General features: G+C 26.5%; 3 protein-coding genes across 13 annotated transcripts in view; 2 read left to right on the forward strand and 1 right to left on the reverse strand.

Annotated features, from left to right (window-relative positions):
- LOC105256520 (sodium/hydrogen exchanger 7) overlaps positions 1-16,556 on the forward strand; it is a 29,320-nt gene extending 12,764 nt beyond the window's left edge. For 4 of the 10 annotated variants that reach the window (XM_011266483.3, XM_011266481.3, XM_011266489.3 and 1 more), the window contains 2 exons: positions 200-286; positions 4,099-4,725. In XM_011266483.3, coding sequence (XP_011264785.1) covers positions 200-286; positions 4,099-4,203 — 192 coding nt within the window. In that variant the 3' untranslated portion in view covers positions 4,204-4,725. Of the gene's footprint in view, positions 1-199; positions 772-3,308; positions 3,502-4,098; positions 4,726-5,433; positions 5,972-7,577; positions 7,849-16,501 lie in introns of those variants that run through there. The other 6 variants (XM_011266487.3, XM_025409798.1, XM_011266484.3 and 3 more) reach the window with 6 other exon arrangements.
- LOC105256519 (metallo-beta-lactamase domain-containing protein 1) lies at positions 11,004-12,619 on the reverse strand. 2 transcript variants are annotated; one of them, XM_011266479.3, is made up of 4 exons: positions 12,333-12,619; positions 11,837-12,004; positions 11,629-11,742; positions 11,004-11,480 (listed from the first exon to the last, which is right to left on the reverse strand). In XM_011266479.3, the coding sequence occupies exons 1-4, from the start codon at positions 12,418-12,420 to the stop codon at positions 11,281-11,283; spliced, it is 570 nt and encodes a 189-aa protein (XP_011264781.1). In that variant the 5' UTR covers positions 12,421-12,619; the 3' UTR covers positions 11,004-11,280. The 2 variants fall into 2 exon arrangements, with proteins under 2 accessions (XP_011264781.1, XP_011264780.1); XM_011266478.3 differs by having other exon boundaries at positions 11,012-11,480; positions 12,344-12,617.
- LOC112638305 (acyl-CoA Delta(11) desaturase-like) lies at positions 16,540-18,873 on the forward strand. The gene is made up of 5 exons (XM_025409799.1): positions 16,540-16,802; positions 17,501-17,631; positions 17,700-17,905; positions 18,201-18,383; positions 18,491-18,873. The coding sequence occupies exons 1-5, from the start codon at positions 16,553-16,555 to the stop codon at positions 18,762-18,764; spliced, it is 1,044 nt and encodes a 347-aa protein (XP_025265584.1). The 5' UTR covers positions 16,540-16,552; the 3' UTR covers positions 18,765-18,873.
- Positions 18,874-22,539: the final 3,666 nt, after the last annotated feature.

Below are 22,539 nucleotides of genomic sequence, written 5' to 3' on the forward strand. Positions count from 1 at the left end.
TTTAAAAAAATTGAAGTGACCTTCACGTGATCTTCATGTAACTCTTCAAGGTCAAACTAATGACACCATCTTATGTCCCCCTAGATACCATACAGCTTTTGTCTGAAACATTTTTTCGATTTTTCATTATTTTCCGAAATATTTGCCTGGGAAAGTTAAAATGATACACCCCGTATAATAATGTATTCTATAACGACAGGATGATGTTGCGAGGAAAGCCGATTCGGATTCTGACTTTTGCCTGGAAGATCGCGAAATGGAGCGACGCAGAACCAGCGTTCAACCGGTGAGTTTCCATCAGCCTAGTCTCAATTACACTGTTAATCCGTGCTATCAGCCTAACAACAGCACTACAGATATCAGCACTAATCCGGACGAGCCCTATGTAATTCTCAATTTACACAGAAGGTAGAACTAACAGCAAACATCACCACCTTCTGTGTATCTAGCCTCTTTTTAAGCGCGCGCGAGAGGAAGAGAGAGAGAGAAAGAGAGAGAGAGAGAGATTCGTATAACATATATTTTGCATATGATCGCAAAATTGCAATTTACTTAGTTGATTCTTATTTGTAACTTACATGCCATACACATTCGCATTTGTTATATTTGCTAAATACGACGTTTTATATGAAAGTGAATGATACACGAACATTATGAATGATATTCGTGTGTTTTATTTTTATTTGGATTAGTGTGAAGATTAAAGTATAATCAAGAGAAAATGTGAAAATTCCTACAGTTATGTGTGCACTGATATTTTTGCACATATAATCTATATAATATAATATGATAATCTTATCAGGAACGAGACTAAGTATTTCTCGAATTTGGAGAAATGAAAATATGATATACACAGATATGCAAATTATAAATAATGTCGTAATATTTCACATTGATATCAAGATTGATTAACTTTACACCCTAAGATTTTTTATCCTGAATTCAAGAATCTTTAATTTCAAGATAATATATATGCGAAATAGAAATATATATGTATTAAAGAGAACGTTAGTCATCCTGTTTTCCTGAAAAGTAATAATAAGAGAAAAACAAATGTCCCGTATTTTTCTCATGAAAAGAAACCGTATTCTCTTTTGGTTTTTCTTTTTTCTCCAAATTTTAAAATCCGAGAGATTTGAGTTGTTCCTCTGTTATAGGATTCATTCCTTATATATAAGTAATATAGACAATATATAGAAGAAAATGTTAAATTTACGCGATGAAGATCAATATTAAATATTATTTGATATTAATCACCATTTCTCTTTCTTTCGTTCTTTCATATAAAACATCAGCTTAAATGTCTCTCTTGCATGTAAGATTAATTTTATCTGGATAATGTAACTTTCCTTGTTTCCAATTTTTTTTTCGAATTAATCTCTTCGTAATAAGCAATTGAGGACTCGGGTACAATAACAGCGTAAGTTAAAAATTCATATTTTTAAGAATGAATTTATAAAAGTAAATGATTTCAACAGAGAATAAAAGTAAAACAATAATCTAACATTTATCGAGATTCGTAAATATACATGTAATATTGTTATTATATAAATATATTATTATATAAATTTATATTATATTTTATATATATACAGAGTAGTCCCGAACGTTCCAGCCAGACTTTGAGATCTTATAGGAAATTTAATTTTGAACAAAAAATTTCCTATAAACATGGATCGAAATTTCTGATGAAGGAAGAGCAAAAGGTGAAAAGAAAATGAAATAAAAAGAAACTAAATAAATTTCTTGAAAAACGTCTTTATTCATTTTCTACTATTACGTGCTATTACTAAAATATTAGTTAAAAAAAATTATTTTATTTTCATAAAAGAAAAAGATTTTTATTTTTTATTTTGATCGTTTTTTTTCAAGAAATTTATTTAGTTTCATTTTTGTTTTATATCATTTTCTTTTCACCTTTTGCTCTTCTTTCATCAGAGATTTTTGAGCGATAACTTCTTAAGGAAGCATTTTTCGACCCATGTGTTTATAGGAAATTTTTTGTTCAGAATTAAATTTCCTATAAGATCTCAAAGTCTGGCTGGAATATTCGGGGCCACCCTGTATATACACACACACACACACACACACACATATATGTATATATAATATATAATAATATATAACAATATATAATAATTATAATATATATATTTTTTTATTATAATTATATATACAAGGTATCCCAATTTAATTAGAACAATATCTCGAACTAGTATCTCAAAATGACAAGGTTTTAGAAAAAAAGTTTTAGACAAAAGTTGCAGGATTTCGAGAAGGACTTAAGATGGTGTTATTGGTTTGACCTTGCAGTCGTTAGAAGACTTCTCGAGTGAAGATTTCTCGAAATAAGCTACAAGAATATTTAATGAAAAATAGGGATTTTCATTAATGCTTTTTAAGTTAATCTTCGAATGACCTCCAACTTTTATCCCTGGTTCAAGGTCACCATTACAAGTCCCCCTTTGAATCTTACAACTTTTGTATTTGACATTTTTCTCTAAAATACTTTCGTAATGAGTTATTTCAGCAGATCATTAAAAATGAGACATATATATAAAATACATATGTGCCACAAATAAATATTAAAATCTTAAGTTTTATGCTATTATCGTACCCGACACCTCAATTTAAAAAAAGAAAATTAATAAAAATTGTAAATACACCGTGGATTTTTAATCAACCTGCTTGCCTAGGATGTTTATGAACTCTCTGCCAGCCGGATAGCTTAAAAATAAGGGCCCTTACACACGAAATTGCATATGCATAGCATAAGACTAATATGAACCAATGAGCTGACAATTGAGTATTAAATCATCATATTGACTTATATAACATAATACTCGATGCTGATTGATACATATGGTCTTATGTTATGCATATGCAGCTATACAATTTCGTGTGTGGCCCTAATGGTTTATAAAACTCGTACGATAATCCAAACAAGTATCTCATGTGTGTGCACAAATTGTATTAGTGTCAATAATTTTTATTTCGAAAATATTTTCCTTTTTTTTATTGTCATATACATAAATAGCATTTTTTTCATTAAAATCAATTATAAATATTTTTTGCATTACACGTATAAAGGAAATTTTCCAAAATTGAATGGCCATTCGCTGTCAGAGAGTTAATATAAACTAATTTCTCTCCTCGCTGTGCGCTGTGCTATAATAAATAATTTAGTTACTAATTGTAAGTTATTTGTATTGAGTAAATTGATAAACATTGAGACACATGAAACAATTGTTTTTGCGCGAAATAGGGCTTAATACTGCGTATTCTCTTTTGTCGTGATGATTTTACAGTTGTTATGCAGCAGATTCAACCATTCTAGTCAGCAATTACCTATATGACAGAAACGAAAATTAATAAAGAATTAATAAAGAAATAAAATCACGTAGTGGTATTTGTGTAATATACAATAATTATGTAAGACATACGGGTAACTTGACTTGTTGAGGCGATTCGAAAATTATGTTTAATGTACTTGTGCGAAAAAAGAGAGAGAGAAAACAAAAGCTTCCGAATCTATCTATTTATAACTTATCGTATATATATATATATATATATATCATACACAGAGAAAAATGTATACTGTAGTCAAGTAAATATTATTTATTTTAAGTGTATCATAAAGTTTGTATATCCGCAAATATATCATAAGTTTATCACAAACATTAAATTTAATTAAATATATTCTGAATTTTAGTAACTGCAGTATTTTAGTCAAGAATATTAAATCGAAACAAAAATTTGGTTTGCTTACCACATAAAGAAAGTTTGATTTTTCTTTGATGCAATTTTACAATATTCTTGAAGAGAAAATTAATTCTTTTTTTTGAGTACATGAGAATGACATTTTCTGACACTAGTGATGAGTATATTTTAAGACTATTATCAAAAATATATTCTTGGAGAAAACTATTATTTAAAAAAAGAAAAATAAACTGAGTGAATAAATCGCTTTCCTTGGCAGTAGAATGATATTTTTCTCTGTGTATATTTTTTCCCTTCGGCGAGAATAGTATTCAATCAGAATATCATTTGCGGAGCCGCAAGTTTGTGACCGCACGTTTTTTTAACCGGTTTTTCTAGAGAAAGAAAAACGACGACGGTGATGACGATGATGATTCCGATTCCGATGACGAAGACCTCAGAATCATCGGAATGGAGGGATTCATCCCGTTACGAACGTTGTAGCGATCGACGAAAAACGAAAATTCTGCGGCAAAAGACAAATTCTTCTCTTTCGGATAATTGTGGATTAATTTTTAATTGCGAATTAATTTATAATCGCGTGGGGCGATTTTCCCCGAGGATATTATACACGAGAAGGATGAATTTTATTGAAAGAAATTGTCATCTTTTTTTTCTCTCAAATATTAATAAACATCAATTTATCGAACTTTCCGCGACACTCGATGAACGATCGAGCATTAAACATAATTTTCAATGTTCATTAACTCTAATCACGCGAGAATTGTAGCGACTGGCAATACGGAGAGACAAGAAGGAAAAAAAGGAGCTCTGTTGCTCTGCTGTGATCTTTAAATCCTTTCTCTGTGCAAGGCTCACTCACGCTCTGGATGATGATATATAACTATTTGTAAGCCGATACAGTGGATAAGACAAGTGACTACACGTTTTTATTATTATTATTATTTTTGGAGCTTGATTAAGGCAAAATAGGTCATTTCTACACTGAGAGAAAAATTTTTTTAAATCAAATAAATTTGTTTTCCTGAAACTTTTGCTTTAAATGCAAGGAATTGTTTATTTCATTTAAGCAAAAATATTTAATTTTAATTAAATATGCATGTTATATTAAGTACATTATTTTCATTTATATATTTTTTATATTTAAATACTACTTTTGTAAAGTATATACTATAATTTATTAAATTAAATATATTACTTTTCAAAATTAAAAAATTTTTAATTTTTGGGAATAAAAAATGCATTTTAATAAATATTTTGTAAAATTAAAATAAAAATATTTAATTAAAAATTATATTTTTTTAAACATATGTAAATAATTACTTAACTTAAGCAAACAGATGTTTTGAATACAAGTAAATACGTGATTAGTACCCACCGAATAAATAGCTTTCTTGAGTTAACTAAAATTTTTTCATTTCAAGATAATTTTTTCCTCAGTGTAACAAGTGGATTATTTGCATAAGAAAATGATACATCTTTTTTTCCTTGTGCGAGAAAAATTTTTGGCTACTTTTTTTATCCACTGTACGATTATTTTTTTTTTGCATGCAATTTCGAGAGAAATTTTTGGCATTATAATTATCATGCGCCGGCTGAATACTTCATCTAATACCTGCATGAAGCAAAATGTATACTACTTTATGTACTTTAATTACCTTTCGTTTTATTTTTTTTTCTTTTAGTTTCATATATTTTTATATTATTTCACAGACGAGTGTAAGGGGCTCTGCACGTAGATCGCAGTTGTGAACGTGATTTTCTTTTAAGAGCTATTATTTGCCGATTTCTTCCCGGTAATATATATACGTATATATCTATTTTCTCGGTGCTCTACACAAATCTACATATATTTAAGCATTAAATTATTAAGCGTTAGTTGTAAGAGATATTTCTCGAGTCGTTTTGATTAGTTTCAATTTTCACGAAATCTAGATTTAATTAGATCTTTAATTACTTTAACGTATGTTTATTCATTAAGATATATCTGACGTGATATTACATTTACATTTATGTTAACATTAATTCTTACGTTACTTATATTTTTAGAGATAAGTCAATGCCACAAACACGTAATGTTCTTAGTTTTTAGGGCATGAAAGCACGATCCTCTGTTGATCGAGATTGTTGTGTTTATTGTCCTTTTGTTCAAAATGGCAAACTTTATTTTTTTCAAGTGACAAACTATTGGGAAGAATAGAAAGTAGATAAAGTTAATTGTTTAAAGATCAACATTAGAGTCCAGATTTTATCTCTTTTGATTTCTCTGTCGATTTATTTTGTTGATTAAATTCTTTGGAGTCAAATTGATTCGACATAAATTTTGACGGGTCTATATCTTCATGACATAATCGTTTTCTTTTTGTAAATAATTGTGGTTCATGAGAAGAGGTGTAAATAGGAAAAGAACAAAAGTTTTTCATAAAATACGATTTTTTATAATAAAAAAACAAGCCTTTTTTCTTTTCTTTCTTTCTTTTTTTTTCAAAAAAATTTTTCTAGATACATAACATCTTTATATTTCGATTGTTGTAGGTTGATTTTTTATTATTTTTCATTTTTTACATGATAGATGTGAACTAATCATTTTTGTAGCTCGCATTTCAGTTGGAATACATAATTATATAATTATTATTTTTTAATTAGTTAAATTATCTAAAAACAAAATTCAGCTTAAATGAATTGTCTTTATTATAGGTACAAAAAACAGTTTTTAATTTTTTTTAAATATACCTCAATATTACTATTTCAATATAATAAAAAATTGAAATTTTTATTTTTAATGAAATTTTCGCGATTAAAATGATTCCAAACACGACATAACAAAAGTTTTTGATACACATACCATTCGCCTGAAAGTAATTTAAATTATGTCGTGTTTGAAATAATTTGCCGAATAAAAGTCTCATTAATTTATTAACATTACTTTCGAAAAAAGATAAATAAAAAATATAACTTTAGAAATAGTTTTTTTTTATTATACAAAAAATAATAATAATAATCGAACAAAAAATAATACATTAAACAAATAATTAAAAAAAAACTAAATGTGTTTTTTAACGTCAAGAAAGAAAATCTGGATTTTTTTATGTCTCTACATATGAACAGTGTTTGCTGGTATCTAGATAAAATTATCTAGATAATCATCTAGATAAAGAAATGGATCATCTTTATCTTTAATTAGATGAAGAAATACAAAGTATCTTTATCTTAGATGAAAAATATATATCATCTTATCTAAAAATGATCTACGATGACGTTTTCATTATGCAAAAAAGTATTCCAAAAATCTAAAGCAAGCTTCTAAAAATCTATCTAAAATGTCTAAAATATATTTTTTATATTATTATTATTAATATATTATAAATATATTATTATTATATTATTAATATATTATAAATATATTATAAATATAAATTAATAAATAAATATTTATCATATCATTTATATTCTTTTTTTGCTATTATTTAAATATTCTTTAGGAAAAGAGAAAGAATATGTGTTTATGATTTTAATATCCCATTTATAATCTGCGTTACATTTTTTACAAATATTTATAGCCTTCTAAAATAAAAAAAAATATCTAAATAATTATCTAGATTATCGCAATAATTATCTCATCTTTCATCTAGATTAAGTAAAAGTAAAATTATCTTTATCTCATCTAAGATAAATCTACGGATTTTTATCTTTATCTAGATAATTTTGAAATTATCTACAGCAAACACTGCATATGAATATCTGTGTATATGTGTAAAACAAGCACGCAAAAATTACACATAGATATCGAGCAATCGCGCGAAGAAATGATTTTGAAGCCGATTCTTGATTGTATTGTTTAATACTTTGTGGGACAGTTGGGGACTGTGATGATGATGACGGGAGAAGTTAGTCCGGGACCACTACCGCTGCACACACGAGTCGCCCTGCCAGGTTTGGTCGGTAGACACTTGTAAAATCTCCCTTTAGTTACTTTAAGTCACTTTCGATCACTTTTAATTTTTTGCTTCACTCGCTTGTTCTGCTCGAGTCTGATGATTTAGAACCAGCTGCACGATGATTTTAGAATTGTACGACATGATTAAATGTTAAGCCGGTTAATTTCGCGCTCTTTTCTTAATTAAACGTTGTTTATATAATATTATATATTTATAATATTATAATTATATAATAATAAATAATTATAATACTAATAAATATAATAAATATATTTATAATATTATATATTTATATATAAAATCATAGCTTATTAAAAATTAATTAGAATTAATTACAATTTATTAAACTGTAGTTGTCTTAAGAAAAAAAAAAAAGATTTCTCCATCTAGCCAAATGTAACAAAGTGTGTGTATACATTGATTGTAAAAGGTCAAAATGGATTGATATTTTAATGTCACATGTTGCTGACATTGACGGCAAATTCTTTAAGTAATGAATGTATTGATCGAAGATAGTTTGTGTTAAACACAAGCATCATAGATTATATATGTATGTCGTTCATATTTAGCGTTAGAGGATTTTTATGAAGCTAGTCGTACTTCCTGCGATTTTCAATGTAATTTGTTGAAATGGAATACGCCTTTTTATCAGGAAAGATTTCAGTTATACATATATGTACGGGTTTATTATTTTCACGCCAAGTTTGTAAATTAATTTAGATTCAATTATTTTCGTTGGTAAAGATTCTTATATATCATATATAGGTATAAAATTATATATATATATATAAATGTATATATAAAAAAATATATGTAACATTATACATATAATGTTTATACATTATATATATATATATATATATATATATATATATATATATACATACACACACACACACACACATACAGGATGAGCCATTTTAAGTTACTCACCCCAATAACTTTTTTATTTTTGAATGTACAACAAAATATTTCAAATAAAAGTTGCTTGACTTCGAGAGGGACAGAAGATAGTGGCAAAAATTTGACCTTGGATAGTCATTTGAAGGTCACATAAAGGTCACCTTCAATTTCTTAAATGGAACCTACTATTTTTCATTGCATATTCTTGTAGCTTATCTCGAGAGCTTTACAAAACACTATAATTAAGTATTTTTTCATTGAGTATTTTTCAAGTTATAAAGCTTGAAATAATTTTTTAATTTTACATAAATCGTAAAATATCTTGTAAAATATTCATTTTTTGATTATCTTACCTTAATACTTTTATGTACAAAATAATGAGAGGAATCAGGTAAAGAAAACATACAGTTGTTTTTAAGAAAAAATATTGATAATTGCAAATTACATATTTTTTCTTAGAAACAATTATGTGTTTTCTTTACACTAATTGAGTCCTCTCATTATTTTGTACATAAAAGTATTAAGGTAAGATAATCGAAAATTGAATATTTTACAAGATATTTTATGGTTTATATAAAATTAAGAAATGATTTCAAGCCTCATAACTCGAAATGTACTTCATGGAAAAATAATTTTTATTATAGTATTTTGGAAAGCTCTCGAGATAAGCTACAAGAATATGCAATGAAAAATAGTAGGTTCCATTTAAGAAATTGAAGGTAACCTTTATGAGATCTTCAAATGACTATCCAAGGTCAAATTTTTACCACCACCTTCTGTCCCCCTCGAAGTCAAGCAACTTTTATTTGAAACATTTTGTTGCACATTCCAAAATAAAAAAGTTATTGGGGTGGGTAACTTAAAATGGCTCACCTTGTATATAATTATTAATAATATATATGTTATGATATATCTATATGTAATGAAAAAAATGTGAATACGTCGAATTAAAGATGTAGCGAAAGTCGATACGCATCGAATATAATGATCTAAGAAAAATGATTCGATGAAAGTTGAGTTAGCCTGTAGAGAGTGAGAGAGACATATATAATAAGAATTGTGTATAACGATTCCTAAACTTGATTACGACTCTGTTATATCTCGCATTAATTTGCCGACAAAGAAGATTCATAACATAAAAACGGATCTTTCGGTCTCGTAGAACTACTTAATTTTTAAATACATTTTTAGTACAATCACGGCGAATTTGCTGTTCCGTACAAAGTATTTTTAGCTGCTACTGTTCATGAAGTGCGGGGCACTCGGTCTCACATTGTTTATATTGCTATTGTTTGTATTGCTGCTCTACAGCAATCCCGTATCACTGTTAGCTATGTCAGAATGTAACGGGCAAAAAATCGTATCGATTTTTTCCTTGTTATATCAGCACGAAAAAAAAATATTAATCTACTTCGATCTATACAAGCCAAGAAGAAAAGATTCCGATTCGATATCTTCGCTTTCAACATCGTAATTTTATATAACTGCAGCGAAGGATGGGAGTCTCGATGTAATTCTTGAAGTTATATAATGCAAATTCATTTAGAAAAATTCTTGTTTCATTAGATTTCTTTACATATTTATCGGCTTCTTGGCATCGTTACGTAATTCTGATGGTGATAGAGCAAAACTAATAAATGTCATTTTCCTTCTTCCAGAAGAAAACACTTTTATCTACCAGTTATAATTCTTAGATAAGAATACGGAAAATGCGAGAGGATTCTTAATTTAATCATTGGCTGTGAAGATTTCATAGAATTGTTTTGCAAACGTAGAATGTAGATATTAGAAGAGCGAATCCTTAGAACGGAACAATGTCTGAATAGTGTTGAATACTTGCTAAGAACAATGTATCAATTCGCGAATTAATTTCTCGAAATAAACGTATATACCGCAGAAAAGATTATTTCGAGATAAGTTATTATATTGATTTGCGCCAATGTGAGCAAAAACGCAATGTAAAATGGTATCGCTCTTATGTATAAACATATATATATATATATATATATATATATATATATATATATATATACACAGGGTGGCTCCAAACGTTCTAGCCAGACTTTGAGATCTTATAGGAAATTCTGAACAAAAAATTTCCTATAAACATAAGTCGAGAAATGTTTCCTTAAGAAGTTATCGTTCAAAAATCTCTAATGAAGGAAGAGCAAAAGGTGAAAAGAAAATGAAATAAAAAGAAAATGAAACTGATGAAATAAATTTCTTGAAAAAAACGATAAAAATAAAAAATAAAAATCTTTTTCATTTATGAAAATAAAATAAAAGTTAGTTAGGAAAAAAAAATTATTTTATTTTCATAAAAGAAAAAGATTTTTATTTTTTATTTTTATCCTTTTTTTCAAGAAATTTATTTTTTAGTTTCATTTTTTTTATTTCATTTTCTTTTCACCTTTTGCTCTTCCTTCATCAGAGGTTTTTGAGATAACTTCTTAAGGAAGCATTTTTCGATCCATGTTTATAGGAAATTTTTTGTTCAGAATTAAATTTCCTATAAGATCTCAAAGTCTGGCTGGAACGTTCGGGGTCACCCTGTATATGTTTGTGAAATCCGGTGTAATGTGTAATAATCGCAATGTATACATACAATAACGTTGTGATATCATGTATGACACTTTGCAATGTTTAATAAAATATTTATAAAAATATATAACAGATTTATCTCCGATTAATTAACAAGTATTAACAACGATTTACAGTCTCATTCTATTATCTGGTTCTTGACAATCTCCCTCATAGCATGCGAAACACGAAACATTGGACCATGCCCAGGTATTATAAAATCTGCAAGATTTATTACTCGAGAACGCATAACAGATTGAGTCTTTAGAAGTTCAGGCGTGCCTAGTGCTTTCCAGATGGACGGTTCCAGAATATCATCCTCCTTTTCAAACAAGTCTCCTGTAAAATTACAAGAATATTTGTGTAAAATAATATAAAAATATACAATTATAATTAAAAAAAATTTTTTTAATCAAATTAAATTAATCAAATTCAATATTAATTTAATCAAATTCTAAATTATGATCTAAGAGAGATTTATAAATACCAGTAACAGCAAAAAGCATCTTCTCCTTTGTGGATTTTACCAAAACAGTAACATCTTCAGCTGTATGTCCCGGTGTCGCTATAACTTTAACATCTGGACAAAGCTCGTAGCCTTCTAAACAAATGCAACAAATTTTAACAAAATTTGATTCGTTCAGCAATGATAGCATATCGTTGAATCATTACATAAAAAATTGTAGTAAATCAACCATTCAGAATTTGTGGCTCCTCGTAAAATATAGTATTCTGCTGAACTGATAAGCCCACAATATGTGTTGCGTTTGTGAATAAATTGTTATTCCCTATATGATCCGCATGGCTATGAGTACATACAACATAATCAATGTTTTCTGGCTTAATATTGTACTGTGCAAGGGCTAAAAATAATAATATATGAAAATGTTATATGTTTTATACATATATTAATCAGACATATTTAAAATTATATAATTAATTGAATTTTTAAAATATAATTTTTAAAAATAAGAATTTAATTATTTTTTAAAAATTAGAATTTTTAAAAAAATAATTAAATAGAATTAATTAAAGTAATTTAAAAAATTACATAAAAATTGTACAAAATAATTATATAAAGTTATATAACAATTATATAAAATTACAAAAAATTGTACAAGAAATTAATTACAACATATTAAGCAACAAAGTAGTATTAAAATGATATAGAGTAATTTTAATGCAATTTACAGTTTTTATACCCTGCACTATTTTTTCGCGGTCCCAAGCTGTCATGGTATCGACGATGATTAATTTGGTGCTTTTTATTAGAGTACATGTGCAATTTGCGTCCATGCTTCCGTTTGGTAACTTCGTAGAATATCCATCGAACAGAACGATAACTTCAGGCATTTTTCACAAAGTATTAATTACTTATTATCTGTTATTATTTATAAGAAAACCAGCGTCAAGTGTCAATTTGGGGAGAAACAAATCTCTCCCGGATTGCACTTTCGTACGCATGCGTGAACTATACGCCATTAAACATATGATTAGACACCTGGTGGGTTGCAAACCAAGTTTGTCACACAACCTCAATTTCATTGATATGAGTATGTCGGTAAAAACACTAAATCAATTTTATGATTTGTAATGAGTAAATTGATAGAAGGCAAATTGTTATTTATAGGAATATTCGAAAACTTAAAGACCTACCAAAACGTTCCACTATAAAATAAATATATTTATATATTTATATTAATGAGACATTCCACTATTAATGGGACGTTCCACTATAAAATAAATATATTTATATATTTATATTAATGAGAATTTGCAAATTAAATATAAATGAAATATATTTGAATATATTTGAAATTTATGCTTCCGATGACGTCATAAATACGTCATGAAATTAAACCATTCAGGGCTTCACTCATATTAGCATATATACTCCCTCCTAGGTATAATTAAAATAAAAAAATATTGAAAAAAAAATAACACTATAGATAGGTTTAGAACACTTATCAAATATTTCGAAAACTAAGTTTTTGACAGTTAATAAATAACCTTAAAATGAGTATCAAAGTAAGCGAGAAAACACATGGTTTGACAACTTAAAAAAAGTGGAATTTTTTTTTACATAATATTTCTTGCTAAACTTAGTTTTCGAAACATTTTATGAGAACATCACACTAGTGAATAATGAAACAATAAAGTGAATAATAATGAAATGACACGCAAGAATTGTCAGTGTGTCATTAGATCAAACAAAACATCACAAAATATAAAATGTCTTTTGACATTTTGTAATTTAGTTGTTTTGCAGGGGAAATTTCTGATATGTGGTCATTTGTTATTGACTTTTTCATGATAGGTGATATTGATTTTTAATGAATAGCTGATTTTATTTTATTTTATAATAATAATAGATTAATTTCTACATATTTCTTTGATTAAAAAATGTATCTTACAAATAAGTAAAAACATTGAGTTTTATAATTCTGTGTAAAAATGTAATAATTAAACAATTATTAATTTTTATTTAAAGAAGAATTAATTGTTTTCTGTAATATTATTTATAATATACATTTGTTAATATTAATTAATCACTAATGTTCGATGTACATAATAAATATATATATAAGAAATGACACAATAAAATCAGCTGTGCAGTAAAAATCAATATCTTCAATAATCAATATCAAAATCAATATCAATACTTAATATGAAAAAATCAATAACAGATGATAGATCGATAGACATGTATGTATACAAGGTGTTCAATTTAAAATTATTTTTTGCGAAAAATGTCAAAACATGTCAATTTTGTTTTTGAGAGGGATATTTAAGTACATTAAATGCAACAAAATTTTTTTATCCCCTTCGTTAGGGTAATTATATCTCTTCAAAAATCTTAAATATGGCAATAGAGATCAAGTAATATATATAGTAATATATATTTTAATGATCTTTTAATTTTCTGTACAACTCTCTCTTTTTTTTAAATAAATATTTTTCGAGAAATTATATTTGAAAGTTTTAGATGGTTTTAATTTTTTTTTAAAGCGATCAAAAAAAAAAGATAGGACAGCCAATCTCTGTCACTTTCTATTTTACGCTTCAAGTAAAAGTATCCAACTGTCACTCACCGATTCTAATGAAACTTTGTACGCTAGTAACGAAGGAGAAGGCGAACTAATCGGAGACGTAATTTTAGTAATAAAACAGTTTATTTAAATGCTCATTCCAATGTTGCATTCCGACAGTGAAAAAAAAATCATGCGGTAGCAATTGAAAATGGATTTTAAATTCATGAAATTTGCCGAAATAATCATTTTTGAACTAGTTAATAACAAATTACTCAAAAACCTGACGTGCTAGAAAAATTCTGCGATCAGATTCATTTTTAGCGTCAAAATATCTATCAGATTCATTACTCTGCTTCATTACTCTGTTTTTTAATTAACCAAATCTAAAATTTTACAGGCCTGTGTTGTTTGTATTGTCTGCTACTCCTTGAATCAGCGAATAAATAAATATTTTTAATATAACGCAGAACGTATAGGCTTATATTATATAACAAACTGAAATATTTTAAGATATATTTCGTAGAATAAATTTAAAAATTCTACAATACTTTTTTTCCTGTATTTTTTACAATATTTTTTTCCTGTATAATAATAATAAAATTATAAATTTCGCGAATATATATAATTTATTATAGTATTTACATTTCCTACGTAAAATAATTTTGTTTCTTTACACAGTCAATTTGAGCAAATAATCATGATACAAAGTATATAGTAATTAAAAATATTTTTATTATAAATAAACTAATTACATTATTTTTAATAATTGAAGATTGATTATATCTCTTATTTTTACTATTATTAAGAGAATGTCAGATCGTTCTGTTTTACTAATCAAAACGATTATTTTTTTCTGCATCGAAATTTTTGTATAGATCATACGGAATAAGAAATCCTTTTCCATGATTAAAGTATGCATAGTAATGTATCTCGAAGCTATTACCTTTTTGTTAAAAACGAAAGAAGATTAGAAAATTTGTTTTTTTTTCGGCTTTTGGCATCAGATCGTACCAATACTCTCTTAATATAAAAGTTTTACAGTTTGTGCGTGCAAAATAGAATCAAGACTCGTAATTGCATGAAGGAATATAGATGAATTACTAAAAATAGATTTAGTAATCGAATAACAAAAATTTCGGCGCAGAAAATTTTTGTACATATGTGTGTGTGCGAGAGCGAGACACAAGAATAAAAGATAATTACCCGATGTCGGCATTACAATTTAATTGTGTGACAAGGAGAGACAATTTCCTTTTCCACCATGCCACGTGTAATAGTATATGTTAATATATGTACGCATAGAACTAAAGACCTTCGCACGTGCAAAAATTTTAATCATAACCGTAAGGTCGTAAGAAAACTGACAAATCATAGTGCGATAAAAGAATAATCAACTGTGATTGGTTAGTTTTCTAACACTCTTGCTCTTGTTAATTCTTTCTCGTATTATACATATATTGCGTACGTAGATGCGTATATACATATATATATAAATATATAAAAAGTCTGATCGCGAAATAAGTCATGTCATATAAAAAATTTTAAAAGATTTTTTTTATGGGATCGATGTACTAACTAATGACATTCATAATAAAATAATCGTCACTTCATGACTGAAAAATGACGTCAAAATAATGTTATAGCAAGACGTCAATATAAAGTTATGTAACAATAATCAGTCATTTGACGACATATGACCAAAAATGACTAGTTTGGAACGTCAAAATGACGTGTGCTTGCTACCTGGGCAGTAATCCCTCACATAAAAAAAATTGGTACACGAAATTTATTTCTGCTGAATAATATACAAATAAATTTGGCAGTGTCGAGTTTTTTAATAATTAAAATTTTTTAAATTACGAACTACGTGAATCAACTGTTTATCGTTGAAGAAATCGGGATTCTGACTTTTACGACAAAGATGTAATAACTTTCGACGAAAATATAAACATAATTTTTCTTCATCTAATTATTTATCAGCAGTCAATCACATCTAACACACACACACAAACACACACACACACACACACACACACACAGAGACAGACAGACACACACACACACACACACACACACACACACACACACACACACACACACACACACACACTGTTGATAAACATAAAATAAAATCGCACTCTTTTATTCTCGACGTAATTTTGTATTTAAATATATCATTAATTTTTACAGATAGTTATGACAACTATTTTACACAATTTTTTAATACAGCAATTTTTTATTAAAATAATTTTTTGTAAAGTAGTTCTATATAATAATGTTTTACTATTGAGATGACTCGACTTCTTTTTTTTACCTTTTTTTGAAAAGGTAATTTTTTTAGGATTTTGAATTACCGAGTTAGTGATTTTCATAAACGAGATGGCACCCAATACCTCGAATCCTGAAATGCAAGCGGAGAAAAATTTTTGCGAAGAAAAAGAGGAATCTTCAATCATCACGGATGATATGCAAAACCGAGACGAAACATGTATAAAATCTGAAGGATTGTTTAAATTCAAGACTGAAGTGAAGTGGTTTAATGCCATATTTATTATTTTTCTTCATATCAGCATGTTGTATGCTTGTTTCACTTTTGAATGGTGCAAAGATTTCAGGACAAACATTTGGAGTGAGTATTCTTTGGAAGATTACAAATTCTATTAATTCGAATTTTTAACTTATAGGAAAAAATCTTTAAATAAAAAGATGAAATTTATTCTTTTTTCAATATATATAAGACTGATTATTTTTTTAAATACTCTTTTACAAATATATGTAAACGTTTCACATATATAATAATTTCATTGAATGTGTATCGCATGTTTACTAAGAATGCCGTAATTATTAACTACAGAAATCGATATTAATTGATTGAAAGCAAGTCGACATTAACTGACTGAAAGCAAATCGATTAGACGTACGATGAAAGAGAAGCATGATAACAATTTGACAGCAGACAAGCCAGAGCTTTCATTTCTATTGTATAACTTTGATTTCATTACAGACATTGCGTCAGTCACTTATATCAATTACCACAAACACATTGTGAACAAACATACATATTTGATTCCATTTTGAAGATATCCAAGTTAAAAATGTTAAATTTGATTGTATAATCAAAGATAGATTTTAATCTTTATATAATTTTTTCTAAAAATTTAATATCTTAAATTTAATTAAAATCGTTATAATTTATAGTAGCGTTTTATAATGGACTTATTGTAGATCAATCAGTACATGACATCCGTACAAAATACGTATAATTATATTATTAATTATGTATAATTTTATAAATATATTAATTAATTTGATTCTTTTTGCCTCAAGTGCTCATTCTAATTGCGATAGGAGGGATAAGCATTACTGCCGGTGCTCATCGTCTTTGGACTCATCGAGCTTACAAAGCAAAATGGCCGCTTAGAATTATACTTTTGATTTGGTATGCTTCGGTCGGCCAGGTAAACAAGTTTTGAATTGATTTTTTGAACTAGAGGGGAAAAGTTGTCTTTGTAATAATTTTTTATAGAATAATCTTTTTGACTGGGTTCGAGATCATAGAGTGCATCATAAATACACGGATACGGATGCGGATCCGCATAATAGTAACAGAGGATTTTTCTTCTCTCACGTTGGCTGGTTGATGTTGAAGAAACATCCAGATGTGATTCGAAAGGGTCGTCAAATCGATATGAGAGATATATTGGCAGATCCTATCGTCATGTTTGGTTACAAGTAAGTCCATGTCTTAAAAATATTAATTATGTTATATTATGTTAAAATAATTATCTAAGAAGCGAAAAAGAATATAAGATGTGTGTGAAATTTATTTATATTTATACATATAATTCATTTTGAAAATGCATTTATTATTTTAAATACAATATTTTAGCAATTCCTTCTTCTAAATTTTACACTTTCGTGTTAATCTTCTTTCTTTTCAGGAGTTTTTTTACAAGATTATTTAACATACGATTTCATATAACGAGAAATTGTATATGTGTACTAATTAATTTATGTTTCTTTGCAGATATTTCTCGATATTAAGCTTCATCTTTGCCTTTCTAGTACCTATAATGGTGCCTGTTTACGAATGGAATGAAACTTGGTCCAGAGCTTTCATGGCACAGATTATACATTATGTTTACGGTTTAAATTGTATATGGAGTGCCAACAGTGTGGCTCACTTTTGGGCTTCAAAGCCATATGATGCGTAAGCAGATAGAAATTACACGAATGCGTTTATATAAACTTGACTGAAAGAAGCTTCAGTGTCTCTTTATTGCACAAGTAATTTTATCGGATGCATTTTAAAAACAGGTCCATAAATCCGATGGAAAACAAATACGTTGCTTTTGTAGCGTTCGGTGAAGGCTGGCACAATTATCATCACGTGTTTCCATGGGATTATAAGACGGCCGAATTAGGCAATTACAGTTTAAATTTTACTACGATGTTTATTGATTTCTGCGCAAAAATTGGTTGGGTATACGATCTTAAGCAACCGTCCGAAGAGCTCATAAGGAATGTCGTAATGAAAAATGATCATTCTCTACGACAATGTGTATCACATAAAAGCCGTAAAATTGGTTAACAAAGATAAATATTTTTTTTCGGAATTCAACAACAGACCATTCAATTAAAATAAACTCAATTAACAACTCAATTAAAATGTAAACATTTATCCTCAACGGATTCGTCAGATTTTTAGGATTAAAAATATTAATATTTGTATCAATTTTTTAAATTTGATAGAATAGCATTTCTTAATGTTCACTAAGAACATTATAAAAATGCTTTGAAGTTACTGACAGAGCATATAACAAAATTAATTAGAGTGCAATTGAATTATTTTTAATAAAAATAATTCATTTTTCACAAAGTTATTATTTACGAATTAAAAATTTAAATAAAATGATATTATGCTATATATATTGTATGCTATATATTATATTGTTGCTGTAATTTGCTATTTATATTTATATTTTTAGAATTAATTGTAAAAATGAGAATATGTAATAATTACATAATTCTTGTAATTTAATCTAATATTAAAAATTATATCGAATTATATGTTAAAATAAAAAAAAGATAATTTTAAGAATAGAAATTAGATTAAAGTAATGATTGCAATATAGTTAATGATAATAAAATTATTATATAGCATATTGAGAATTATATCATTCGAATTTTTTGCATTTCCTACAATTTTTAAATTTCTTTCAAGATTCTAAGAGTTTCAATAAAATTAATTATGCAATATAAACGTTTTGTAGCTTTTATTCTTTCTTTCCTTAATTATTGTATTTTTTAAATATATTTTTGTATATTTTATCTTGTGTATTTGTATATACATGCATGTTCTTCAATATAGGAAAAAATTCTGATATAATCATATGTTTTAATATAAAATATAAAACTTCCTAAAAATATTTATTTTTGCGAGTGATAAATATTATATGATCTTAAAATAGAAGTAGATAAAGTAATGACAACAGAGATCAAGTATGATTTTAAAATAGAAATAAATCACATTATTGCAAATAAAAAATGATTACATAGTTAAATATGTGATAAAAAATTATAATGTAAAAATTCTTAATATTAAAACTTTTGACAGAAATGCAAGAATATTGTATAACTTAAATAAAGGCACTATACTTTATTATTATATATTAAACACATATTGTTTACAGCATGACTCTCAATATATTGGAAAATGTTGTAATGAAATTAAAGGGAGTATAAATGACAAAGTACAGCGAAAAAACAAGGTATAATCGATTATAAATGGGAAATTGTTCTAAAAGTACATATTTAATCATTATTAATTCGCTACCTATTTAACATTAATAGTATGACAATATATGATTTAGGTGCTATTAAATATTAAGATAATAGATATGCATATAATAAAAAAATTTATAAAATTAAAATTTTTTTATATCAAGTTAATCAATGTCAATTATAATCTAAATCCTTGTATGAAAATTCCTTGAAGCAAGACATCAATATTTGTAGTAGTTTGTAAATTATATATATTTCAGGCATTTATGTTGGCAAATATATTGGATATAAATTTAAAATATTTGTTCATATTTTGCTAATGTTTTCTACAAATTGTATTAATAAGAAAATGTTAATGTACAAACATACATAGATTCCCAAATGAATTCTTAAATTATAAACTGTTTAAATTTTGAATTCACGCATTACACAAACATTTTATTGTCTATGTATGATATATATGAAAAATACATATTCTATTCGGGGCTAAATTTAATGAATTAGTATTTTTATGACTGTATAAAAAATACAAAAGAAATAGAATAGATTAGTTTTTGAAGAAAAGATTTATTTTTGTGTATATGTGTGTATTTTATATTTAATTACTTCTTTTCAAACTATATATATATATATATATATATATATATATATATATACAAAAGATAAATTAATTAAAAAATTGCAATTATATTTATATGTTTCATATTGAACGAACCTTGTCTTTGACGATTGTATATCATTTAGAACTTTTCTATTGTTCAAGAAGATTGGATTTTATTTTGAATTTATTCGTTTTAAGCGTTACAATCACGTCTCTTTAAAATTTAAAGTCAACTAAACAAGAACACTAGATTTTATTTTAGACTTGACAGATGTCATCATCTTTTTAAAGTTTAAAGACAAATTGAAACAACTTGCTATTTCAATAGTTTTACCTTGAAGAAACGATATATGTGTCAAGTTAAAAAAGGTTATTGATTTTGATCATTTAGTCGCGGTTTTTCAATAGCTTAAAAAACATATATAGCCAAATATATATATAATCAATGCTAGGTCTATCTTTATACGTCTATGATTTATACATGCTAATTTCTATGAATACTTTCAAAATATAGAAGTTTGACTTATTATTTCTGTTTTATTTATCAAAATCAAAAAGCTGTTTAATAAATTTAAATTATTTATCAGGCCTTGATACGATATAACAAGACATATAATAAGGTATTTTCTTTAATGGAAATAAATATTTTCAAATATATAGTTTTGTATAAAATTTCTCATTAGAAATGTAAATTAAAAAGAGATAATTTATTTTTTATATGTTTACATTTTCTGGAATAAGGTATAAATGATAGAAAATAGAAATAGCAAATAGAAAATGTAGTGACATTTTTTATTAAAATTGATACTTTTTTTAAGTTTTAATTGTTTTTTTAATTTTAGCTACACATACACACGCACAAAAAATTGAATCTGAATAACATTAATATTTTTGTATAATGTCATTGAGTATCAAAAAATATCAAATAAGTTTTTCCTCACTAATAAATTTTTATTTAATTATATATATTTTATTTAATTATATAATTAATTATATAATTAAAGTGATCAATCAGGTGTAGAGAGCTGAAGAATCAATAGTGTCGATAAGTTAATCCAAATATATATTAATAAATCATAATTACAAGCTTTAAACAAAATAGTTATAATATATATAGATGTTAAAGATGCGTGCGGACGTTTCGACTTACTTTTAAGTCATCTTCAGCGCAAAAATTTCTAACGAAGATAGAGTATATTATAAAAGTTCGTATAGAGAGAAAGCAGTAAATATTATACGCAGAAAGAATATAAACTAGTGAAAATCTCTTATAGGAGATACAACTCCATACGCAACGGTAGTACATGGTTAATTGTCAACAGCTTACTGATTTTTTAAAGGAGATGGCTTCAAACGTAACGGTATACATAGTTAGTTGTAAACGGCCTCCGAATATTTCCATATGGAATAAAACCACTCTCATTTAGGTTAATTGGCCCAAAATTGAGCACGGTTCTTTGGAAAATATTGCCATGAGGAACAAAGTTGAAAAAGTGTGTCGCTAAATCGTTTAATAAACAATTATGTTAACAATTTTAAAAAATTATAAAAATTATAAAAATAAAAAATTTTCATCTGTATTACTTTCTCTTACGATGACAAGAATAAAAGTGATTATATAATTATATATTTTTATTACAATAGAAGTTCGTATCAGTGTCAGTTTTATTACAATAGAAATCATAGCTGATTTCTATAAGATATTAAGATATCGAAGTAATTTTTTTTCATATAAAGAAATATGAGATATAATAAATAAGTATTTTCTTTTTGCAAAATTTTTAAAAATGTATTGTCATTAAAATACTGTAATTTTTAATGAACAAAATCAGATTAATTTGATGAAGAGAAATTCTTCGAGAGTTTGAAAATTTTACATAATTCTAAAAAATAAACTGGTTTATACGTGGGTCGTTTGATAAGTTTGGTAAATTTCCGTGAAATTGCTCCACAATCCATTTGATGACTTGTTGCTTATAAA

The sequence above is a fragment of the Camponotus floridanus genome, unplaced genomic scaffold (assembly GCF_003227725.1).
Source record: "Camponotus floridanus strain SB8 unplaced genomic scaffold, Cflo_v7.5 scaffold284, whole genome shotgun sequence".
NCBI classification, from domain to species: domain Eukaryota; kingdom Metazoa; phylum Arthropoda; class Insecta; order Hymenoptera; family Formicidae; genus Camponotus; species Camponotus floridanus.